The sequence below is a fragment of the Podarcis erhardii genome, assembly GCF_964252035.2.
Source record: "Podarcis erhardii genome assembly, chromosome: 2".
Taxonomy (NCBI): domain Eukaryota; kingdom Metazoa; phylum Chordata; class Lepidosauria; order Squamata; family Lacertidae; genus Podarcis; species Podarcis erhardii.
In genome coordinates, this window is record NC_138498.1 from 63,439,753 (window position 1) to 63,458,664 (window position 18,912).

General features: G+C 44.5%; 1 protein-coding gene across 2 annotated transcripts in view; it reads right to left on the reverse strand.

Moving 5' to 3' along the window:
• Window positions 1-425: 425 nt before the first annotated feature.
• The window catches only part of PDGFRB (platelet derived growth factor receptor beta), a 72,504-nt gene continuing 54,017 nt past the window's right edge, over window positions 426-18,912 (reverse strand). For both annotated transcript variants that reach the window (XM_081851377.1, XM_081851376.1), the window contains exons 11-23: window positions 18,537-18,631; window positions 17,410-17,542; window positions 16,428-16,532; window positions 15,714-15,824; window positions 14,202-14,355; window positions 12,910-13,088; window positions 12,543-12,652; window positions 8,577-8,699; window positions 5,193-5,304; window positions 3,720-3,819; window positions 3,224-3,329; window positions 2,535-2,782; window positions 426-1,957 (exon numbers count right to left, since the gene is read on the reverse strand). In XM_081851377.1, coding sequence (XP_081707503.1) covers window positions 1,831-1,957; window positions 2,535-2,782; window positions 3,224-3,329; window positions 3,720-3,819; window positions 5,193-5,304; window positions 8,577-8,699; window positions 12,543-12,652; window positions 12,910-13,088; window positions 14,202-14,355; window positions 15,714-15,824; window positions 16,428-16,532; window positions 17,410-17,542; window positions 18,537-18,631 — 1,703 coding nt within the window. In that variant the 3' untranslated portion in view covers window positions 426-1,830. The remainder of the gene's footprint in view (window positions 1,958-2,534; window positions 2,783-3,223; window positions 3,330-3,719; window positions 3,820-5,192; window positions 5,305-8,576; window positions 8,700-12,542; window positions 12,653-12,909; window positions 13,089-14,201; window positions 14,356-15,713; window positions 15,825-16,427; window positions 16,533-17,409; window positions 17,543-18,536; window positions 18,632-18,912) is intronic.

Consider the following 18,912-nt stretch of genomic DNA (forward strand, 5'->3'; position numbering starts at 1 on the left):
CTAGCTGTGTATATATACCCCCAAGAGCATGTTTGTTAGTCAGAACCTCTATACTAGGCTACCTGGAAAGAAGAGAAGAAGAAGAGTTTTGGATTTGATATCCCGCCTTTCACTCCCTTTAAGGAGTCTCAAAGCGGCTAACATTCTCCGTTCCCTTCCTCCCCCACAACAAACACTCTGTGGGGTGAGTGGGGCTGAGAGACTTCAAAGAAGTGTGACTGGCCCAAGGTCACCCAGCAGCTGCATGTGGAGGAGCGGAGACGCGAACCCGGTTCCCCAGATTAGGAGACTACCGCTCTTAACCACTACACCACACTGGCTCTCGAAAGTGCTGTATACTGGTCAAGCTCCAGCTGCAGGGGTCATGCCCATTGTCTGTTGAGGGGCTCTCCAACAGCATCATGGATGTATGAAAATGGCAATGCTTTGTGGTTTTCTTTGAGCTGTTTAATAAAATCTTCGGCCTTCACCCCATTGTGTTCTGAATCCAAAAAGAACCATTGCCCCTTTGGGTGCAACAGAGTTGTAGTCCAAAACATTTGGAGGGCATCAGGTTGGCAAAGGCTGCCATATGCACAACCTGCATTTTTCCTGAAAGAACCTGCCAACAGTCCTTTCCCCTTAGAGGCAGAATGGGACAGACCAATGACAACTGCTATCAATCGACCTCCAAAGTAAAACAAATATAGTGCAGTTTGTCTTTCCTCTCAAGGTACACTAGCATTCTCCTACTGACCTCAGAAAGACCCACCTGTTCCTTTTAAAATGAGAAGTATGATAAAAAGACAGAATGCAGAGAAATGTAGCCGTGGACTGTCCTGCTGTTGCCACAGCTGAGTCATTAGTTGATGGTCTCCATTTGCTCAGTATGTCCTTGGGTGATAAAGTTGTGGCTTTAGGTCTAGTCTAGACAATCTCTGATCCTTGAGATCTATTAGTACCTGTAATCCATGGTACCTGTATCTGTACCATCATTCTCGTGATCCTGGAACTACTCAGCAAAAGCAGTGGAGAACCCAGGCAATGAAGAGCACAACCCGAGTGAAATGCCTGATATTGCTCTTCTGTTGGTCATCATCATAATACTGCCCTGAACAGAGAATCCATGCAATGTCTGTAAATTGGATAAAACTGTGGGCAGATCACTTCTTGGTGTCTCCTTCGCTAGCAAAGTAAAAACAAAAAAAACCACCTGTCCATACATACGTACATTCATACCCCATCCACACTTTCATGATAAGTTTTAAAAGGTGTAATTTAATAATCCATTGATTAGAGAATTCATTGAACAGTTGCTGGCTTGAAAAATAAGCTTGCAAAAATAGAAAGTAAAACAATTAGAGTAAAGGCACTCCTCAAGAGAACCACTGGGGTTTTTTCTCTGGCTTGATACAAGGGGAACATGCCTTATGGTGGAGAGATTAGTCTTATACGAAGGTTCATTCCGCTCCAGCAATAAGGTAGTGAAGCTGTCAGGCAAAGAGTGACATTTCTCATCATGATGGTCTTGGTTAGCAGAGACAAGTATGAATGGAAAATGAATTCTGCATTAGACAATGGAATGAAAATAGTCTCAGTTATGAAGCGTGAGGAGCCATATAAACTTCTACTCAATGCTGGCTGCAGAAAGTCTCTTCAATGTTACAGTTTCTGGGTTCTGCTGTGGGCTGAAGAGAATGGCATATTGCAGTAGGGCTGAAGGAGAGGGAAGCACCAATTTGTGGCCAGAACTCCCCAGCACCACCATGCACGCGCGCGCGCGCGCGCGCACACACACACACACACACACACACACACACGCTCTCTCTCTCACACCCCTCTCTAACAATCCTAGCAGTCTGGCTTTAGTTCTGGTGCTTTTTCTTCTTCTTGTTTTTCTTCTTCTTCTTCTTCCTGTGGGGCTAGAGGGCTGTCGCAGGATATAGTAGACGATGTGTGTGCTTCATTCAGTGAAGAGCTAATGGTGGAATGAGCAAAGAAGAGAAAGAGAAAGAATCAAGTTTCAGCTTTAATCAGGAGTAAATACATTATGAAAGCCTTAGCTGGGTGCCATGTGGGCTGCCATTCTGATTTCTGAAACCAGTTGTTCTTCTTCTTAAAGAAAATTCCATAAGAAGCTTTGGACAACCATGTTCCTCATCTCCAAAATGGAGTAAATATATGGGGGCCATTCAGTGACTATACTGAAAGGTCCTTCAAAATATGGGTTTCAAAATCTGCAGTCATTCTACCTATGATTATTTTCTCCATTTGTACTTCATTTGGCTCTTTGGCAACCACCACTTCAGGGTGTTCCAGGCGCCCTGATATTTCAGGATACTTCAAAAGGAAGAGCAATAGGTGAGAAAAACCTTTCGGAACCACCATTTCAAGGCACACAGAGCCAAGACTAATCCACTCAGCTTCCATACTGGCTACTGAGTATAAAAACAGTTTAATCTACTTCACCTGCCAGATAACCAATTGGTAGAACAGGGATAATGGAGGTCTGGGAGTGAATAATGTCACAGTGGAAGAAAGATTAAGATTCTAACCTTGCCCGACTGCTGGAGGCCTCCTGCGGGTTTTCATTGGCTCCCTCTGGTTTAAGGTCCGGCAAAGGAATGATGTAATCATTGTCCAGTTCATTCTGTTCAACAGCTGTATAAAGGACAGTGCCTGAGGTGGCACTGGAATTGATGGCAGTGGACCTGGAATTGTTGAGACCTGAGTTCCAGGGCCTTGTGCGGACAATAGCAGGGTGGTCGCTTTTCAAGAATTCTTCATTGACTTGTTGGTACTTCTGCTCTCATATAAGGCAGATAGGACAGAAAGTGCTTGTGAGTACATGAATACCACATGTAATGTTTCTGCACATGGCATTTTCACACAAGGACAAGGTTATTACATAAGATAAAGGCACTGCTGAATTTTTATTGATTCTAAATATAAGGACAGCCCTGATGAATCTACAGTTTCTTAAGAGCACAAGTCTGTGAAAAAGGCTAGCTCCAGATCTGGAACTGAAAATGGCAATGAAGAAACCAGAATCATACTAGAAAATATTAAAATGTTAGACAGCTCACTTTTCCCACCACTTCCCCTCTGTAATCAGATTTACTCCCAATCTTTTGCACAGTCTGTTGCAGGCTGATGTCAACAGTCATGGATGATTTTAGAAATGAGGCTGTTTTCTGTGCTCCCCTCCTATCATTTTTATCCTCTCAGCCCAACCCAACTCTACCTTCTTATAGCTGTCTGCCAGCAGGTTCCCCACGAGTACCACCAGTTGAGAGAAAGAAGGCCGGATCTCAAATTTCTCATCCCAGCATTTCTGCATGATTTCATAGCTGGAGAGACACAAAAAGCAAATAATAATAATTTGGGAAGTGCTATAATGGCTTGCCGATCAGAAGGTTGGCGGTTTGAATCCCCACAACAGGGTGAGCTCCGGTTGCTTGGTCCCACCTCCTGCCAACCTAGCAGTTTGAAAGCACGCAGTGCAAGTAGATAAATAGGTACCGCTCCAGTGGGAAGGTAAACAGCATTTCCGTGCACTGCTCTGGTTCACCAGAAGCGGCTTAGTCATGACTGGCCAGTAAAGCGAGATGAGCGCCGCAACCCCAGAGTTGTCCACGACTGGACCTAATGGTCAGGGATCCCTTTACCTTTTTTATACTGAGAGAAAGGAAGGGACTTTTTCTGTACAAGATAGGCAAACATATGCTGTTAACACTTACATCTCATCAGAAGCATGTGTAGGCTTGGACATACGATAGCCGCGTTTGATAGCATTGTAGAATTGCTCATTCATGGGCAGTTCAGGATATGGAGTCCCACCTAGCGATAAGAAAGGAGGTCAAGCAAAACCAGTTAGTGGGGAAACTTCTGTATACTGCATGCCAATGCCAGCACCACCTCATTCTAGTCTCTTTCTCACTACCAGTACAGCAATGGTAATGGCAAAAGGCTAATGTTTGGTGGCCCCTCTGAGGACCGCACTGACAGTACACATGAAATTTATCACATGGACTTTCAGGTCAAACTTCTTCATGCACAAATTGCCAGTACAGGGATCCCAGCCTGTATCAGAATGCTGCCCCTGCCCCACCCCCACTTATCCCTTTGCCCCTACTGTGGTCTCATTTCAGATCAAGGGGTCTGTGCCTGCAATTTGCATTGGGGGAAAGAACTCAAATTCACTCCACTCTGAGTTTTTCCTCAATGCAAGTTGGATGGATAGAGGGTTATAGCCCTACTAAGCCCATGCCAGGGTCCCAGTCTAGCCCACACACAGGAACGTGGTCAGTGAATGAACTAACAAAAGATGTGATTAACTTGCAGACCCAGGCTGCGCACTCCCAACCCGCTCTCCCCCCGCTCCCACTCAGGTGAGCTACCAATAAAGGAGAACACACAGTTGAATGCGCCTGAATCAGGCTACAACTTTATTGACTACAGATGAAGTGGTTTGGCAAAAGCATTGGGTAAGCATATATTTCTGGAAATGACATCAGGGTCCACCCGGCAGCAGGGATTCCTATGACTTACATCAAATAGGGGGATCCCCACAGGAATACCAGCCTCTAGGAGCGCTAAGGCCCAAGCCCCCCCATCTGGGCAAATGGACAGAAGCAACTCCATCACGGATCCCTTTAACAGGATACCCTATTTCTGGAGGGGAAGGCAAGGGTACAATTAGGCTAAGGTTGCCCACTGCCTAAACCGCCACTGAGCTGGGCGTCATGGGCTGGCGTGGGCTGTTTTAAGTCCCCTGGGAGCAGACCTGAGGGAAGCCTGATTGTTCCCTCAAGCCCACCCCCAGAGAGACCAGCCCTCCGTGCCAGCCTGCCATTGGCCAATTCAGCAGGCTGATGCAGAGCAGGATTTCAAGTCAGGAGGGAGAGCTGAATCTCACGCTCTGGCAGGGATCAGACCCCGACACCCAGTCCTGCATTGTAGGCAGGAGGGGAGGTGCTGGCCATCCTGCAAAGCCGCTGCATCCCTAAAAGAGGGTAAGTGGACATCATGCATAGTTTAGTCCTTAGCTTGAAAGATGAAGGATTCTGGGCTTGTGTGAAGGTACTTATAGTGTGGCATGAAGCATATGTAGATTAAAGAGAGTGAGAAACATTGTTTTCATTCCGTACACAGGAAATCCAGTAAGTGGGATGGGTCAAACAGAGTCTGGGTGACACTGACCAGTTGCTTACCCAGAGTGAATATTTCCCAGAGGAGGATTCCAAAGGACCACACATCACTCAAGGTAGTGTAGAGGTTGTTGAAGATGCTCTCAGGTGCCATCCATTTCAATGGCAAGAAGGTCTATAACCAAAAGACACAGCAGAAATGCAGTGATCTTCAATGAATTTTCATCTGTTTGCTAACAGTGAGGGCCTTCCATGTGACTTTTAATGAAACCTAGCCTGTAGCATGGGAAAAGCCACCAGGTATTCTATTTAGGATTATGGTATATTCCAGGGGAAATATATGCATGGAGAATTTTATGCACATAGACTTCCCTGCATAGAAATCTGTGTGTGTAGGCTTCCCCTGCTCAGACATCCATGTTCAATGCATAAGCATTGGGGCGGGGGAGGGGGGAGATGACACCAGAGAGCAGTGAAACACCAAGGACAGGGCCTGTAGCTAGCACATAGAATCCCCTTCAACATGCCAAGTCCTCTTCACAAATATAATGTGTGAAGGGCGTTAGTGAGTTTCCAGTAGTCAGAGCTAAATGCTTAGAAACACGCCCAGTGTTGGCAGGAACAGTCAGGTTAGGCAGTGTGCTTGATAGAAAAGAATGAACATGATGAACATAAGAGGCTCTGGCAAAAGGGACAGACATACAATTCTTGCTACCCTCATTTCCTGTACTTGTCTCCGCAGTTTCCAGACCATACTTATTTTTTACATATGAAACTAGCCTGCTTCTGGTTTTCTCTCTAGCAGCTTGCGTGCTGCTTTCCTATTACAATTCCCTGAACTCTTAGTGGGCTTATTTGTGCAACCAGCATCAAAAATAATCTCCAGGAAGGATTGCGAAGGACCATGGTTTCATTTCCCTGTTCATCTAAGAGAGGGGTCGCGTAAGGGAGATTCTGAGATGCGCAAGGTGACTCACAGTGGTTAGATTATTTAAGCCTCTGAAAACCTCAGCCTGTGCATTCGCACAATCAGCTCAAGACAAAAAGAAGCAGATATGTGGCTCTTGAGGATAACTGCGGAGTGCTTTGAGCCTTGTGTATATGGGTATTTTTTTATTAGAACAAGATGCTATCCAATGACAGCAGGAGCCAAATGTCTCAGTGGCTGCCATGTAAAGGAGAAAAAAGCATATGCAATGGTTGTTTCAGTGGATATTTGGGATAGTCCCACATATAGGAATGTGCCAGCACAGACTGCAGACTGGAGCTTCTAGAAAGTTCTTGAAGAATACTCTTTCCATGCCCCATCCACCACAGCCGTCTGTGCTGAGAAGCCTCCTTGCTCAGATTCCCAGAAATTTGGGAAACCAAAATTTGTAAGGCTAGCATGGATCAGTTAGGATGCAAGGAGTTCTGTTGCCTAGTATCTAGTAAGATGACGGGACGCGGGTGGCGTGTGGGTAAAACCTCAGTGCCTAGGACTTGCCGATCAGAAGGTCGGCGGTTCGAATCCCCGTGGCGGGGTGCGCTCCCGTCGTTCGGTCCCAGCGCCTGCCAACCTAACAGTTCGAAAGCACCCTCGGGTGCAAGTAGATAAATACTTGCGTTCCGTGTGCTGCGCTGGCTTGCCAGATGCAGCTTGTCACGCTGGCCACGTGACCCAGAAGTGTCTGCGGACAGCGCTGGCTCCCGGCCTATAGAGTGAGATGAGCGCACAACCCTAGAGTCTGTCAAGACTGGCCCGTACGGGCAGGGGTACCTTTACCTTATCTAGTAAGATGACTCATGGAATTAAAAGGGGGCAGAGGAAATGCATAAACCATTGTGAAGCAATCTATTGTTGAACACAGGTCATGAAGGGCTTTGGTGCAGAATCAAGAAAATGGATGTGGGCCTTGTGCCGTGAGAAGGTTAGAGGCCCAGAGCTGAGACATGCCAGTCAATGAGGTATAGAGGAGGAGATGGAAGGCAAATATGTGAGAGGAAAGGAGCAGAAGAACCCAAAGCTAGAGAGGGTGCATCCACAGCCTAGCATTTAGAACCAGGAAGGGGATGTCCGGTGTGCAGATTTGAGGGGTGGAATATACTGCGTTCCAGAACCAAAGAAATGCTCTGCTGCCACAGTCAGAGACAGTAATGTTTCTGAATACCATTTATTGGAAACAGCAGGAGTTGGGGAGCTCTTGTGCTCAGGTTTTCCACTGGTTGGCCACTGTGAGAATGAGATGCTGGCCTGGATGACCCATTGGCTTGATCCAGCAGCCTCTTCTTACGTCCTTAAAACCAAATGGGGTCAGAAGGAACCATGTTTAGCTGGGGTTCCTTGTGAATGTAGATAAGATCATGAAGACCAGGTTCCTTACAACTGATGACTTCTGTGGTCTCAGCACCAGCTATTCTTTCCCCGTGAAGTCAATACAGTGGTGCCTCGCAAGACGAAAAGAATCCGTTCCGCGAGTCTCTTCGTCTTGCGGTTTTTTCGTCTTGCGAAGCAAGCCCATTAGCGGCTTAGCGGATTAGCGCTATTAGCGGCTTAGCGGCTTAGCGGATCAGCTGCTAAGCGGCTTAGCGGCATAGCGGATCAGCTGATAAGCAGCTTAGCGGCTTAGAAAAAGGGGGGGAAGGGGGGGAACCGCAGGAACTCGCAAGACATTTTCGTCTTGTGAAGCAAGCCCATGGGAAATTCGTTTTGCGAAGCACCTCCAAAACGGAAAACCCTTTCGTCTAGCGGGTTTTCCATCTTGCGAGGCATTCATCTTGCGGGGCACCACTGTATCAGAATTTTTGGTGTGAAAGAAGTGTCCTAGGAGGGTTCAGGACTTCCTGAAATATTTGAATGATTGGAAATTACAGAAAGGTGGGAGGCTCTGGTTGCTTTTGCTTCATACACTTAGGAGGCTCAGCAGCTATAAGAGACAAGTGGTTGGCAGCACTGTTGTCTGTTCATCATGTACTGACAAATGAGGGAGATGGGGCTGCTCAGTAGGTTCAGTGAAGTTCTAGAGATTGCGTTAAAGTTGGAGGTTAAGTTATAAGAGACATAGTAACCATGGGAGCTCTGGACTAAAGGACTTACTCATAGCTGATGACTAAGTCAGTATTCAGGAAACTGAAGCATGATCATCTAGGGAAGCAGAAGCAAGTTCTCAGGGGGTTTTAAAACAAAAGCTGGAGGAGCTGAATGAGATGGAGAGATGGAGACAGTGAATCACAAAGAAGGTGAAATTCTTCTTTGGAGCATGAAAATAATTTATGGGCCATATATAACTTGGAGCTTGGAGATCCATTTCTCAGAAAATAGCCTGCAGATGCTCTGTAAAGAGGTCAGGAACCATTTTTGTAAGTCTCTGTCAGAAGTTGGAGACATCTGTCATATGGCCCTTACACAAGACAAGACTCGTGGAAGTTCAAAGGGACACTCAGAGTCCATGTAATCAAGTCACTCACATTGCCTTTGGAGATGTAATTTGAATCCCGCATTATGTCTCTAGCTAGACCAAAGTCACAGATCTTCACCAGTTTCCCCTCGCAGATCAACACATTCCTTGCAGCCAGGTCTCGGTGCACACACTGTGGAATAGGGAAAAGACACAGTGTATAAACTGTTAAACAGTTACGATTTTTCAAGAAATCTGCTGCTTTCTGCAGGAAGAGCCTTCAGACCAAATTAGCATCAACAAGAAATTTTTGTGAAATAGTAGTGAGTGCACTGTGATCAAACGATGGGAGGAATTCAATGTCATGCTAAGGAAATTGTTCCATCAGTGCAAGTGTTTCAGCTTGCCTGACAGAATTATTCCCCTCTCCCCCCGCTATACACTAGTCTGGGGATTATCCTGACCTCACAAACCAATTTTGGGGGCATGCAGGGGAATAGAGGAGGGAAAACCTTGTTAGAAATCTTTGCACAGGGCTTCCACTAATAGGACTTGTTAGGTGAATCCTGCCCAATAGCTTTACAGGCTTTGAGGACCATCCATTCCATTAGGCAGATCTCAGGCGGCAGATACTAAGGAGCAGTGAGGTGACAGACAACAGAACTGCGTGTGTGCCATGCAGCCTGCCCTACACCCCTCAAGCTAGCATGCTGTCCTCAGATGCAGTAGAGGACACAGTCCCATCGCCAGTGTTGAAGTCTCTGCCAGTCTGGTGTTATTTCATCCCTGCTATTGCCTGTGGTTCATACATTTGTGGGGATTTTCTTCTCCTGTCAGGCTGTAGTTTCTAGTTTTGCAGGATTTTGTAGTGCTTCAAGTAAGACCCTGAAAAACCTGAATGCAATCAGCCCTAATGCAGAAGACATACATATTTTAAAATGACTGATACAGGTTTTGAGCTGCTTTATTGATGATGTGGAAATACAAATGCATAGCCAACCACTTTACAAAATGGGAAGAGGGGGTGTAAGGCCTGATGTTCAGAACATTTTCTTTTTGTAGTGTCCCTTTTATTCTTGACACTGACTACTGTCACAGAATCATAGAATCATAGAATTACAGTGCAGGAATATGCAGCTGTCCCATATGGGGATCAAACCTGCAACCTTACCGTTATCAGCATCACACTCTAACCCAGGGGTTGTCAACCTGGTCTCTACCATCCACTAGTGGGCGTTTCAGGATTCTAGGTGGGCGGTAGGGGGTTCTACGGCACAAGCTGAATCCTCCTTCCATCGAGCACTGGTGGGCGGTAAGGAAATTTTACCATCAAGAAATATGCATTAGTGGGTAGTAGATATAAAAAGGTTGACTATCCCTGCTCTAATCTTTGATTTGCCTGGGGTGTTTTTTTCCATTTCCCATTTTTCCAATCTTAAATTTAGTTCTCCACATTTCCACATCAACTTGTGGTTGTTTTTTTAAGTGTTCATGAAAATTCATCAGCTTTTTACTGTAGATTTATTCTAATGTATAAATCTGTATGCATTTTATTTATGCAATTTCCCTTAAAATAATACATTTTAGTTTGCATATATACATTTAGTATATAGTTCTGGTTAGTTCTGGTTCACACATTGTTGTAGGAAGTGCGGATTGGGTATGTTTGCCCTGAAATGCAAACTGAACCAAATTTACCTTTCCTACTTGGGACATAGGCAAGAAATTGCAGTTTAGGAATCAGAGCAGGAAAGCAGTGAAAATATGCTCTCCACGTTATATATGATGATGGTTGCAAAGGAATAATAATTGTACACAGCCTGAGAATCTAACACTGTGGAATTAATTAACTGTGTTTTCTTGAACCTTTGTGCTTTTAGTCTCAGAGTTCATTGCTGAACGGAATCTCTCATGAGGGATGACACCTTTCTTGCATGCAATTGTCTTGCCATTTTCACTTCTCCATTCTCTTGCCTAACAAAAGCCTTTAGATTAGCACTGCTTCAGTATGCTTACCTGCGGTACCATTAATAGCCTGTGGCATTTGTGTTGTATGTGTAATGTTTCAGAACAAACTGTGGCTTGCGGGAATGCTCTCTGGGGCTTAGGTGTGGTAACTCTTAGCAGTAACTTGGTCTGCACGAGTTTGACCACTTTCCCCATGCTTCCTTTTCCCAGTATTTTTTTTTAATACCTTCTATGAAAAGGATGACTCAGCAAGGATCAAAAATAATACCGCATCACTGAAATGCCATTGAGTAATTTACAGTCTGAAGTTATCCCAGTGAAATGGCAATTGTGTTAGTTTGTGGCAGCAAACATTACTTTGCAATTCAGTGTTAAGAATACTTACATTGTCTAAGGGCAGCCCAATGCATGCTATGCCACGTAGGTGGGGGGGCTGTGTTTAGTGCGTGACTATACATCACAAGGGCATACATTCAGACTGGCAGTGCAATTACCATATTTTTTGTTCTATAAGACTCACTTTTTCCCTCCTAAAAAGTAAGGGGAAATGTGTGTGTGTCTTATGGAGCGACTGCAGGCTGCGCAGCTATCCCAGAAGCCAGAACAGCAAGAGGGAGTGCTGCTTTCACTGTGCAGCGATTCCTCTTGCTGTTCTGGCTTCTGAGATTCAGAATATATATTTTTTTGTTTTCCTCCTCCAAAAACTAGGTGCGTCTTGTGGTCTGGTGCGTCTTATGGAGCGAAAAATATGGTAATCACCTTGAGAGACTTGGTCTTTCTTTCTTTCTTTCTTTCTTTCTTTCTTTCTTTCTTTCTTTCTTTCTTTCTTTCAATTTTAAAGTAAGTTTAGCCCTCTAAGAGTCAGAGGAAGTATACAGAAATTGCAGAAACCAGTAAGGGAACAAAGTAGTATTTGCAGTGGCCAGGAGGTGGGACTGCAGTGGCTGCATAGCTTTTTGCTCCCCCCCCCCCCTTTCCCCCATGACTACGAGAACCAAAATAAACTATGGAAAATATATGCGAATTTATTAACTTGTAAAATTTATACCAGTCACAAAATGTAGGTTTTCTTGGCACAGAACTTGAGTCACCTTAACGTAGAACATTTTTTTAAAAAAGCAGTCTTATATGAACAATGATTTCTACATTGAAACAGGGAAGGTAACTTCCTCAGAGTGGAGGAGAATTGCTTTCAGGAATAGTACTGGCAGATGCATTTTTAATGGTATCTCCATAGTCCATATTAGCACTGAAAAGACCTGAAATAGGGACTGAGTATTGCATAACTAAACTCTGGTCTGCCTTGAGCCAAGAAGAGATACTACTGACTTATAAAGCCCTAAACAGCTTAGTGCCAGGGTACCTAACAGATCACCTTCCCTACTATATCAACATAGCCAGCACCTCTATGAGGCGAGGTGAGGCAGCTGCCTCGGGCAGCAGAAGCCTAAGAAGCAATGCCCCCATAGATGCCCTGCCCATTCTGCTGCCTCTGCTGCCAGTGGAGAAGTAGTGATGGCTTCTGGCAGGATGTCCCAGAACATATGAGATATCTCCAGAAGAGATGGATTTGTGTGTGTGTGTGCATGCATGTGTGTGTGTGTGTGTGTGTGTGTGTGTGTGTAAAAAAGACTTTTGATTTTACAGTGAAGCTGGATTGCATATCATTGCATTATAATAAATTTATTCATTCATATTTCATTATATTATAAACCACTGAAGGGGTTTTGCTAAAGATCTAAGTGGGATAGAAATTACCTGAATGAATTAACTTCATGATATGCAGCCTACCTTCACTGTGTCATGTCTCTGGTCCGCACCCTCATGTAATGAGATAATATTGCCTGTTCCCAAGAAAAGGAAGAAGCAGCAATGTCTAAAGGATGGCTAGTACCACATGACTCAAACATCCTGTCTCTGTTTATAATGAAATGTACTAAAGCTAGCTGATCCTAAACCCCTCTACCTGCTTCCATTAATTTCATATTTTACAGACATGCCCAAAAAGACTTTGAAGCCAGTCATCCCTAGGTATTATTACATCATTTTGAATATAAAAAGTACTTGCATTTTTGGAAGCTAGGAACTCCATTCCATTGGCAACCTGAAAACTAATTCCAACAAGATCCACATAGCTGAGGAGAGGAGACTCATTTATCAACGCCACCTTTTCAGAAGCTGAAAACAAAGAGCAGAGATACAATCAGGTCTAACTACACCTAAACCCACACAATAAAAGCCTTGCTAAAACATGGGACCAAGAGATATCAGGAGTAATATTAGATGCTTACTTCTCCTGACACAGAAAATACAATTTAAGGATGACACAGACAACACCTTCAGTTCTGCATATTGGATTTTGAAGCAATCAAACTTTTTCACATTGGTATGACTGGACATCCATGCATGCAGCCTGTCTCTGTCACTTCTCTTACCTGATGGTGAATAGCTGTCCAGCTCATAGGCAGTACCATAATTGGAGGCATCAATGTCCACGTACTTGATTTCACCCTTCATATCTGACATGGGCACTGACATGGGCACATAATCCAATGACTCATCCTTGCTCATATCCATGTAGCCCCCATCACTTTCCACAGATAAGGAAACATGGCTGCAAAGAGGGGAGAAGTTTATTTAGACCATACAAAAGTCCGTATAGTTAAAGCTATGGTTTTCCCAGTAGTGATGTATGGAAGTGAGAGCTGGACCATAAAGAAGGCTGATCGCCGAAGAATTGATGCTTTTGAATTATGGTGCTGGAGGAGACTCTTGAGAGTCCCATGGACTGCAAGAAGAACAAACCGATCCATTCTTAAGGAAATCAGCCCTGAGTGCTCACTGGAAGGACAGATCCTGAAGCTGAGGCTCCAATACTTTGGCCACCTCATGAGAAGAGAAGACTCCCTGGAAAAGACCCTGATGTTGGGAAAGATGGAGGGCACAAGGAGAAGGGGACGACGGAGGACGAGATGGTTGGACGGTGTTCTCAAAGCTACCAACATGAGTTTGACCAAACTGCGGGAGGCAGTGAAAGACAGGAGTGCCTGACGTGCTCTGGTCCATGGGGTCACGAAGAGTCGGACACGACTAAACGACTAAACAACAACAAGAATCTTCCTGAAGAATGCCCCTTCCTTAGTGGGCATTATTTTATTTTATTTTTAGTTTGGCTTGAGGGAATTGCTTCAACCATCTGCATTGTTCTGCTAAAATATTCCTTGCACATCTGGAATGGGATCAACAGTTGGCATTTGATTTTCTATGTGCTGCAATTCACGATAATCTCAACGGAGTAAATTAAGTAGTAAAGAGTCACATGTGGGGCAAATGCATATGGATTTTTGTTACATGGAACTGAGTTCCAGGGGGCTCTCACCTTGGGGCGATTCCAAACGTCAGCCCCATGACTGAGGGAAATGCTTATGTAAATCCTCTTTGAGCAAAACAAACAACTCGGGCAAAATTGTACTGGAATCTAGATGTCAACTCCCTTGATACCGATTGCAAAAGAGTCCGCCTTAGAAATGTAGAACTAAAATAAGCACACACACAAATGCAAGGGAAAGCCAGCTCTGTGCTGAATTTGCTATCCTTTAAACTTGTTTACAGAGACGCTATAATTCACAGGTTTCCATTTCAGAAAGGCCACACTCCTGTATGTAGATGGTGATGGAATAACAGTAGCATGCACTAAAGAGAGGGGAGAGTGTCAAACAGCAGGTACCTCTGCACCCTGTCCTCCGCGGGGGCATTCCCATACACCTCTGCTTCCTGCTTGGCTTTCTCACTGCAGCACTGCAGGAAGGTGTGCTTGTTCCTGTGCAAGTAGTCCACCAGGTCTCCATAGCGACAGTACTCTGTTATGATGTAGATAGGGCCTGCAGAGAAGAAGAACAGCTCTAGCCATCCAGGTAGGAGTATTGCTTTCCTTGAATATGACTCGAGAATAGGGCAATTGTGGCCTTACAGAAATGGTAATCCACTTCAGACTGCAAGTGTGGGGCTCATGTTGCTGAATACGTCTACAAGCAACAACAACAACAGCCAACCCTCTGCATTGAAAACATGCATGCCAGGAGGGATATTCTGTTAAGTGAATCCCTGCTGGCAGTGGTGCAGCTAGGCATAGATTTTACCACCCAAGTGTGAAAACTAGGTGTGTGTGCATTATATCTTTATCAGAGTTGAAAGCAACATTGCTTGCTTTGTCTCCACATGTTTTAAAGCAAGTGCTCCCTCTGAAGCACTTGCCTTGCATGTTGCCTCCTGCCTGCTATTTGACCACACAGCACAGATCCCGTGCTAGGTTAGTGTGCGAACCAGGCCTTTTGTTGCTCAAGGCTGCCTGTTTGCATTTACATTTCACACTTTCTGCTTTCATTTATTTAGAGGCATCTTCTGAGGAGTTGCATAGATGTGTGCACAAGTTGTTGTGTGGACCTCCACTAGCACTGGTCCATGTTCCTAAGTATGCAAGCCGGCTGGCCAAACAATTAATCATTTCTATAAGTGTCATGTATTAAATATCTGTGGGCACAAATGGGACAGAGCATTATCTAGGGGAGAGAATCTGGGACTGCCAAAAAGAAAGGCATGCAAGCATCTACTGGCAGCTGTAGCAGTTGATGGGTGTGCTACTTAGTGCTTTGAAAATGGGGAAAATGTGACAATGCTGTCATAAAGCTGCAACAGGAAGTGTGGAAGGACTACGCATTGTATCAAAATAACTGTTTTGCTTCCAGCTATTTGCTACCTCTCCCCTACTGTGTCTAACTTGTCTTGTTGTGAGATCACTCTCTATAGCACTAAAGGCCTAGAGAGAAAAAAAGGAAAATGTGGTTTTGAAAATAATGGAATGATTAAAAGTATCAGGGCAAAATAACAATGGACCCATTAAAAGTGCATAACAGGGGGCGGGGCGGAGGGGGGCTATCATTCTGGTGGGCAATCTAAAATAAAAAGGTGGAGAGGGTGGGTGAACCAATTCCATAATATGGAGGTTTGGATAGTGGCAGGGCAATTGGCAGGTTTTCTTCGCCTGCCGGAAAACAACCACATGGAACAGCACTTTAGCTGATGGAACAGCAAAGCATGAGACCCTCCTGACTCTCCTTGCCCCAATGCAGGTTTGTTATTTTCTCAGGTTAAAATAAGATCTATTAATGATAAACGTTTCAATGTGCATGGAGGGGAAGAGAAAGGCAAGGGCACAAGAACACAGTCGTGACGCTGGTACCTCCTTTGGTGCAGGCTCCAAGCAGGTTGACAATGTTCAGATGAGGCCCAAGGTGACTCATGATCTTCAGTTCCGACATTAGTGCCTGCTTCTCACTGCTTCTGGCAGTAGCTGTAAGATGGGTGGATCAAATTATGAAATGCAGAACAGCAGCTTAGAAGTACAAGGGGGGGAGTGCTCTAGACACATCCATCTTCAGAAAAATATTAACATCGGATAGACACAGAGAGATGATCAGAAGTGGGAAGAAAGAGACAACAGGTGACAACAGGTAATGGGAAGCCTCCTCTGGATTATACACTTGAGGGCTGACAGCACAATCCTTTATTGTGACTACTCAGAAGTATTGGGTTCAAAGAAGATTACATCCAGGTGAGCATAGATTGCAGTATGATCCAGACATTACTCACCTCACCTAGCCACTACCAAAAAGTAGATTTCCATGTGGCTGTATTTCATACTGTGGACTGTTATATTGTGGCTACCACATAAGCAAGCCACAAACCACAAGTGATTTCGCATCACCTTGGATTCAGGAAATGGCTAAAGGTTACTATGTATTTTTTCTTTGGGGAAACAGTTTGCTTAATGGCATGCTTTTACGCGTGTCACATGAGCAAGGCCAGTGAACACTGAAGACACAGGCAGATGATGGTGAAAATATATTAGAAAGACAAGGTGCATGGAAAGGGGGAGAGAAGATTCCAAACTCACACTTAAGCATTTTCACAGCAACTCTCATGGTAGACTGTGAGTGTCCCAGGCTGTGGGCTATTGCTTCCACCACACGCCCAAAGGCCCCGGAGCCCAGTGTGCGTCCTGCAGCAGGAAGATGAAGGCATATTCTCCATCAGGAACAACATAAGAAAACCATAACTTTAGGACTTTCCAGCTATTAACAGTAATGGGAGGAGTCCGCAGAACAGCTGCATGGAAAATGTTCAGCTCTTTACTTGAACGATTGGACAGCATGAGTTATTCCACTGGGGAATGACTAAAGTTGGGAGTTATGATGTCTGGGCAAGAGATGGTTTCCGCATGACCGATAAGACTCCTGCACTAGTCACGCTTTCTTCTAAACAACATTGGATGCATTCTACTTGAGACCGCTAGGTGGGGAATTTATTGCAAATTCCACAGCATCTCATTCCTAGCTGCTTATCTCTTTACATATTCTCTGATTATGAGAATATGTGCCTAGTGGCCTCAGTATAATTGGGAACCGATCCCCATTAGTGTATTTGCTGATCAAACCCCAGCCGCTATTGCATGGCGCTGCTTCCGCTTCTCTGCATGGCAGGAGTCTTTCTGTACAGCTCCTTCTAAGACAGGAGCAACTTGCAAATTAATGCTATTGCTGAACAAGTGTCGCAATAGCATGCCACAGCTTTCTGGTTCCCCCTAGTGGTGCACTGACTACCTGGAAGTTGAGTTAGTGCTGCAGCTGTTGAATTCTGCTACGGAAACTTGAAGTGCTTTTTCTGTGTACTACCCTCCAGTATCCAAATGCAGAGGACTGAATAAGGTGGCTCTACGAGGGACTACAAAAATCATTCCTCATCTCCTGTAGTATTGGAAGCTGTAGTCCAAGCAAGACATGTGGGTAGTAGTCCTGGAACAGATCTGCCCTTCTTCTGCTTAGTGGCACTAACCATTTAAGCATGAATCATTTCCCATGGCCTGTTCTTCCCCTCACCTAGCACAAGCTTGTCTCTGGGAACCTCCCAGCTGGAGTCATATGGAAGCTGCATGGGGTCCACATAGATATATTCATGTCCATCAGAGCTGACTGACTCAATCACCTTCCAGCGGATTTCATAGCGAGGCTTCTAAGGAAAGGGAAAGGAAGGTGTTAGAAAGGACTGTGCTGTGTTGGTATCCAAGAAGCCTGGCAAGATTAGGTGTCCATGTAGTTTTCAGTAAGCAAATCCACACATTTCCCCTATCTCCACATATCAAGACCTCTATCCGAGGGATGGCTTCTGCCTCTCCAGGAAGGCTAATCAAGTGAAGTGATGACATTATGAACTCAATGACCACAGAATTATGCACACCTAATTCTTATTGAAATCAATGAGGCTTAAGTGGGCACAGCCATCCTGAATTGTTCTATAGCTTTATCCACCTGCCCACCATGGAACAGCCACATGAAAGCAGCCACACTTCCATTGCTATTTATCATCTTATCAAAAGGAAGTGCTCCCCCAAATTTCCAAATGTCCATTAGGTTCCTGAAACCTTCCATTTTTACTAACTGGTGGGTTTTTTTGTTTTCTGTTTTTTTAAAAAATAAGTTGGCAATTCATAATGAGGGGAAATTGTTTTACAATCTGGAAAATATATTGTGTCTCCTACTAGCTCTGGTGAGTAAGATTCTCCTACAGACGTTAGTGGATTTTCTGGGAATAATTCCTTATTTATATACCAGGCTTATTCTAGATGCGCATGCCTAAATCCTTGCCTACTGACAGTTCATAGTGGTAACTGAACTGCTTCAGCCTATCAACTATTACCACTGGATTCCTGAGGTTCCCTGTAGCTGAATAGCTAAAGCTCAGCCAACCAATCAAGGGCATAGGAACATAGAAAGCTGCCTTTCACCAAGTCAGACTATTAGTCCATCTGGTTCAATATTTTCTACACTGACTACCAGCTGATCTCTGGGGTTTGGGTCAGGAATCTGTCCCCTAGTCCTTCAGGTCCTTTTCCAAATTGTTGAACTCATTCTCTCAAAAAAGGCTTAACAGTAGGGAAATAATATCACTACCAGGCTCGCTATAGGACTTTTACTGAGACACAGAAAAGGGTCAAGCATGCTCTTACCTTTCGCCACACAGCAACGAGGATCACTAGGAAAATAAACATGAGCACCAGCAAGGCCAGGATAACTGAGATGATTATCACTTTAAAGGGCAAATCTGAAACATTAAATGTATACAGAAACATAAGGTCCCATTCTAATCAAGAGAATACCAAAACACATTTTATTTGCTTAGATGTATATTTTAAAGCCACTTTTCAGCTAGTAATGCTTACACTAAGAGAAATAAAAAGAATATGCCATTGTTTAAAAAACAAAAATGCACAAACACTGCCAGAGGCTCACCTCATATTCAAACCAGAAACAATCAGCAAACCTGTAAACCTTCCCCACTCAACAGGGAAATGTCGAGAACTGAGTGGGCAGCGCAGGGACACT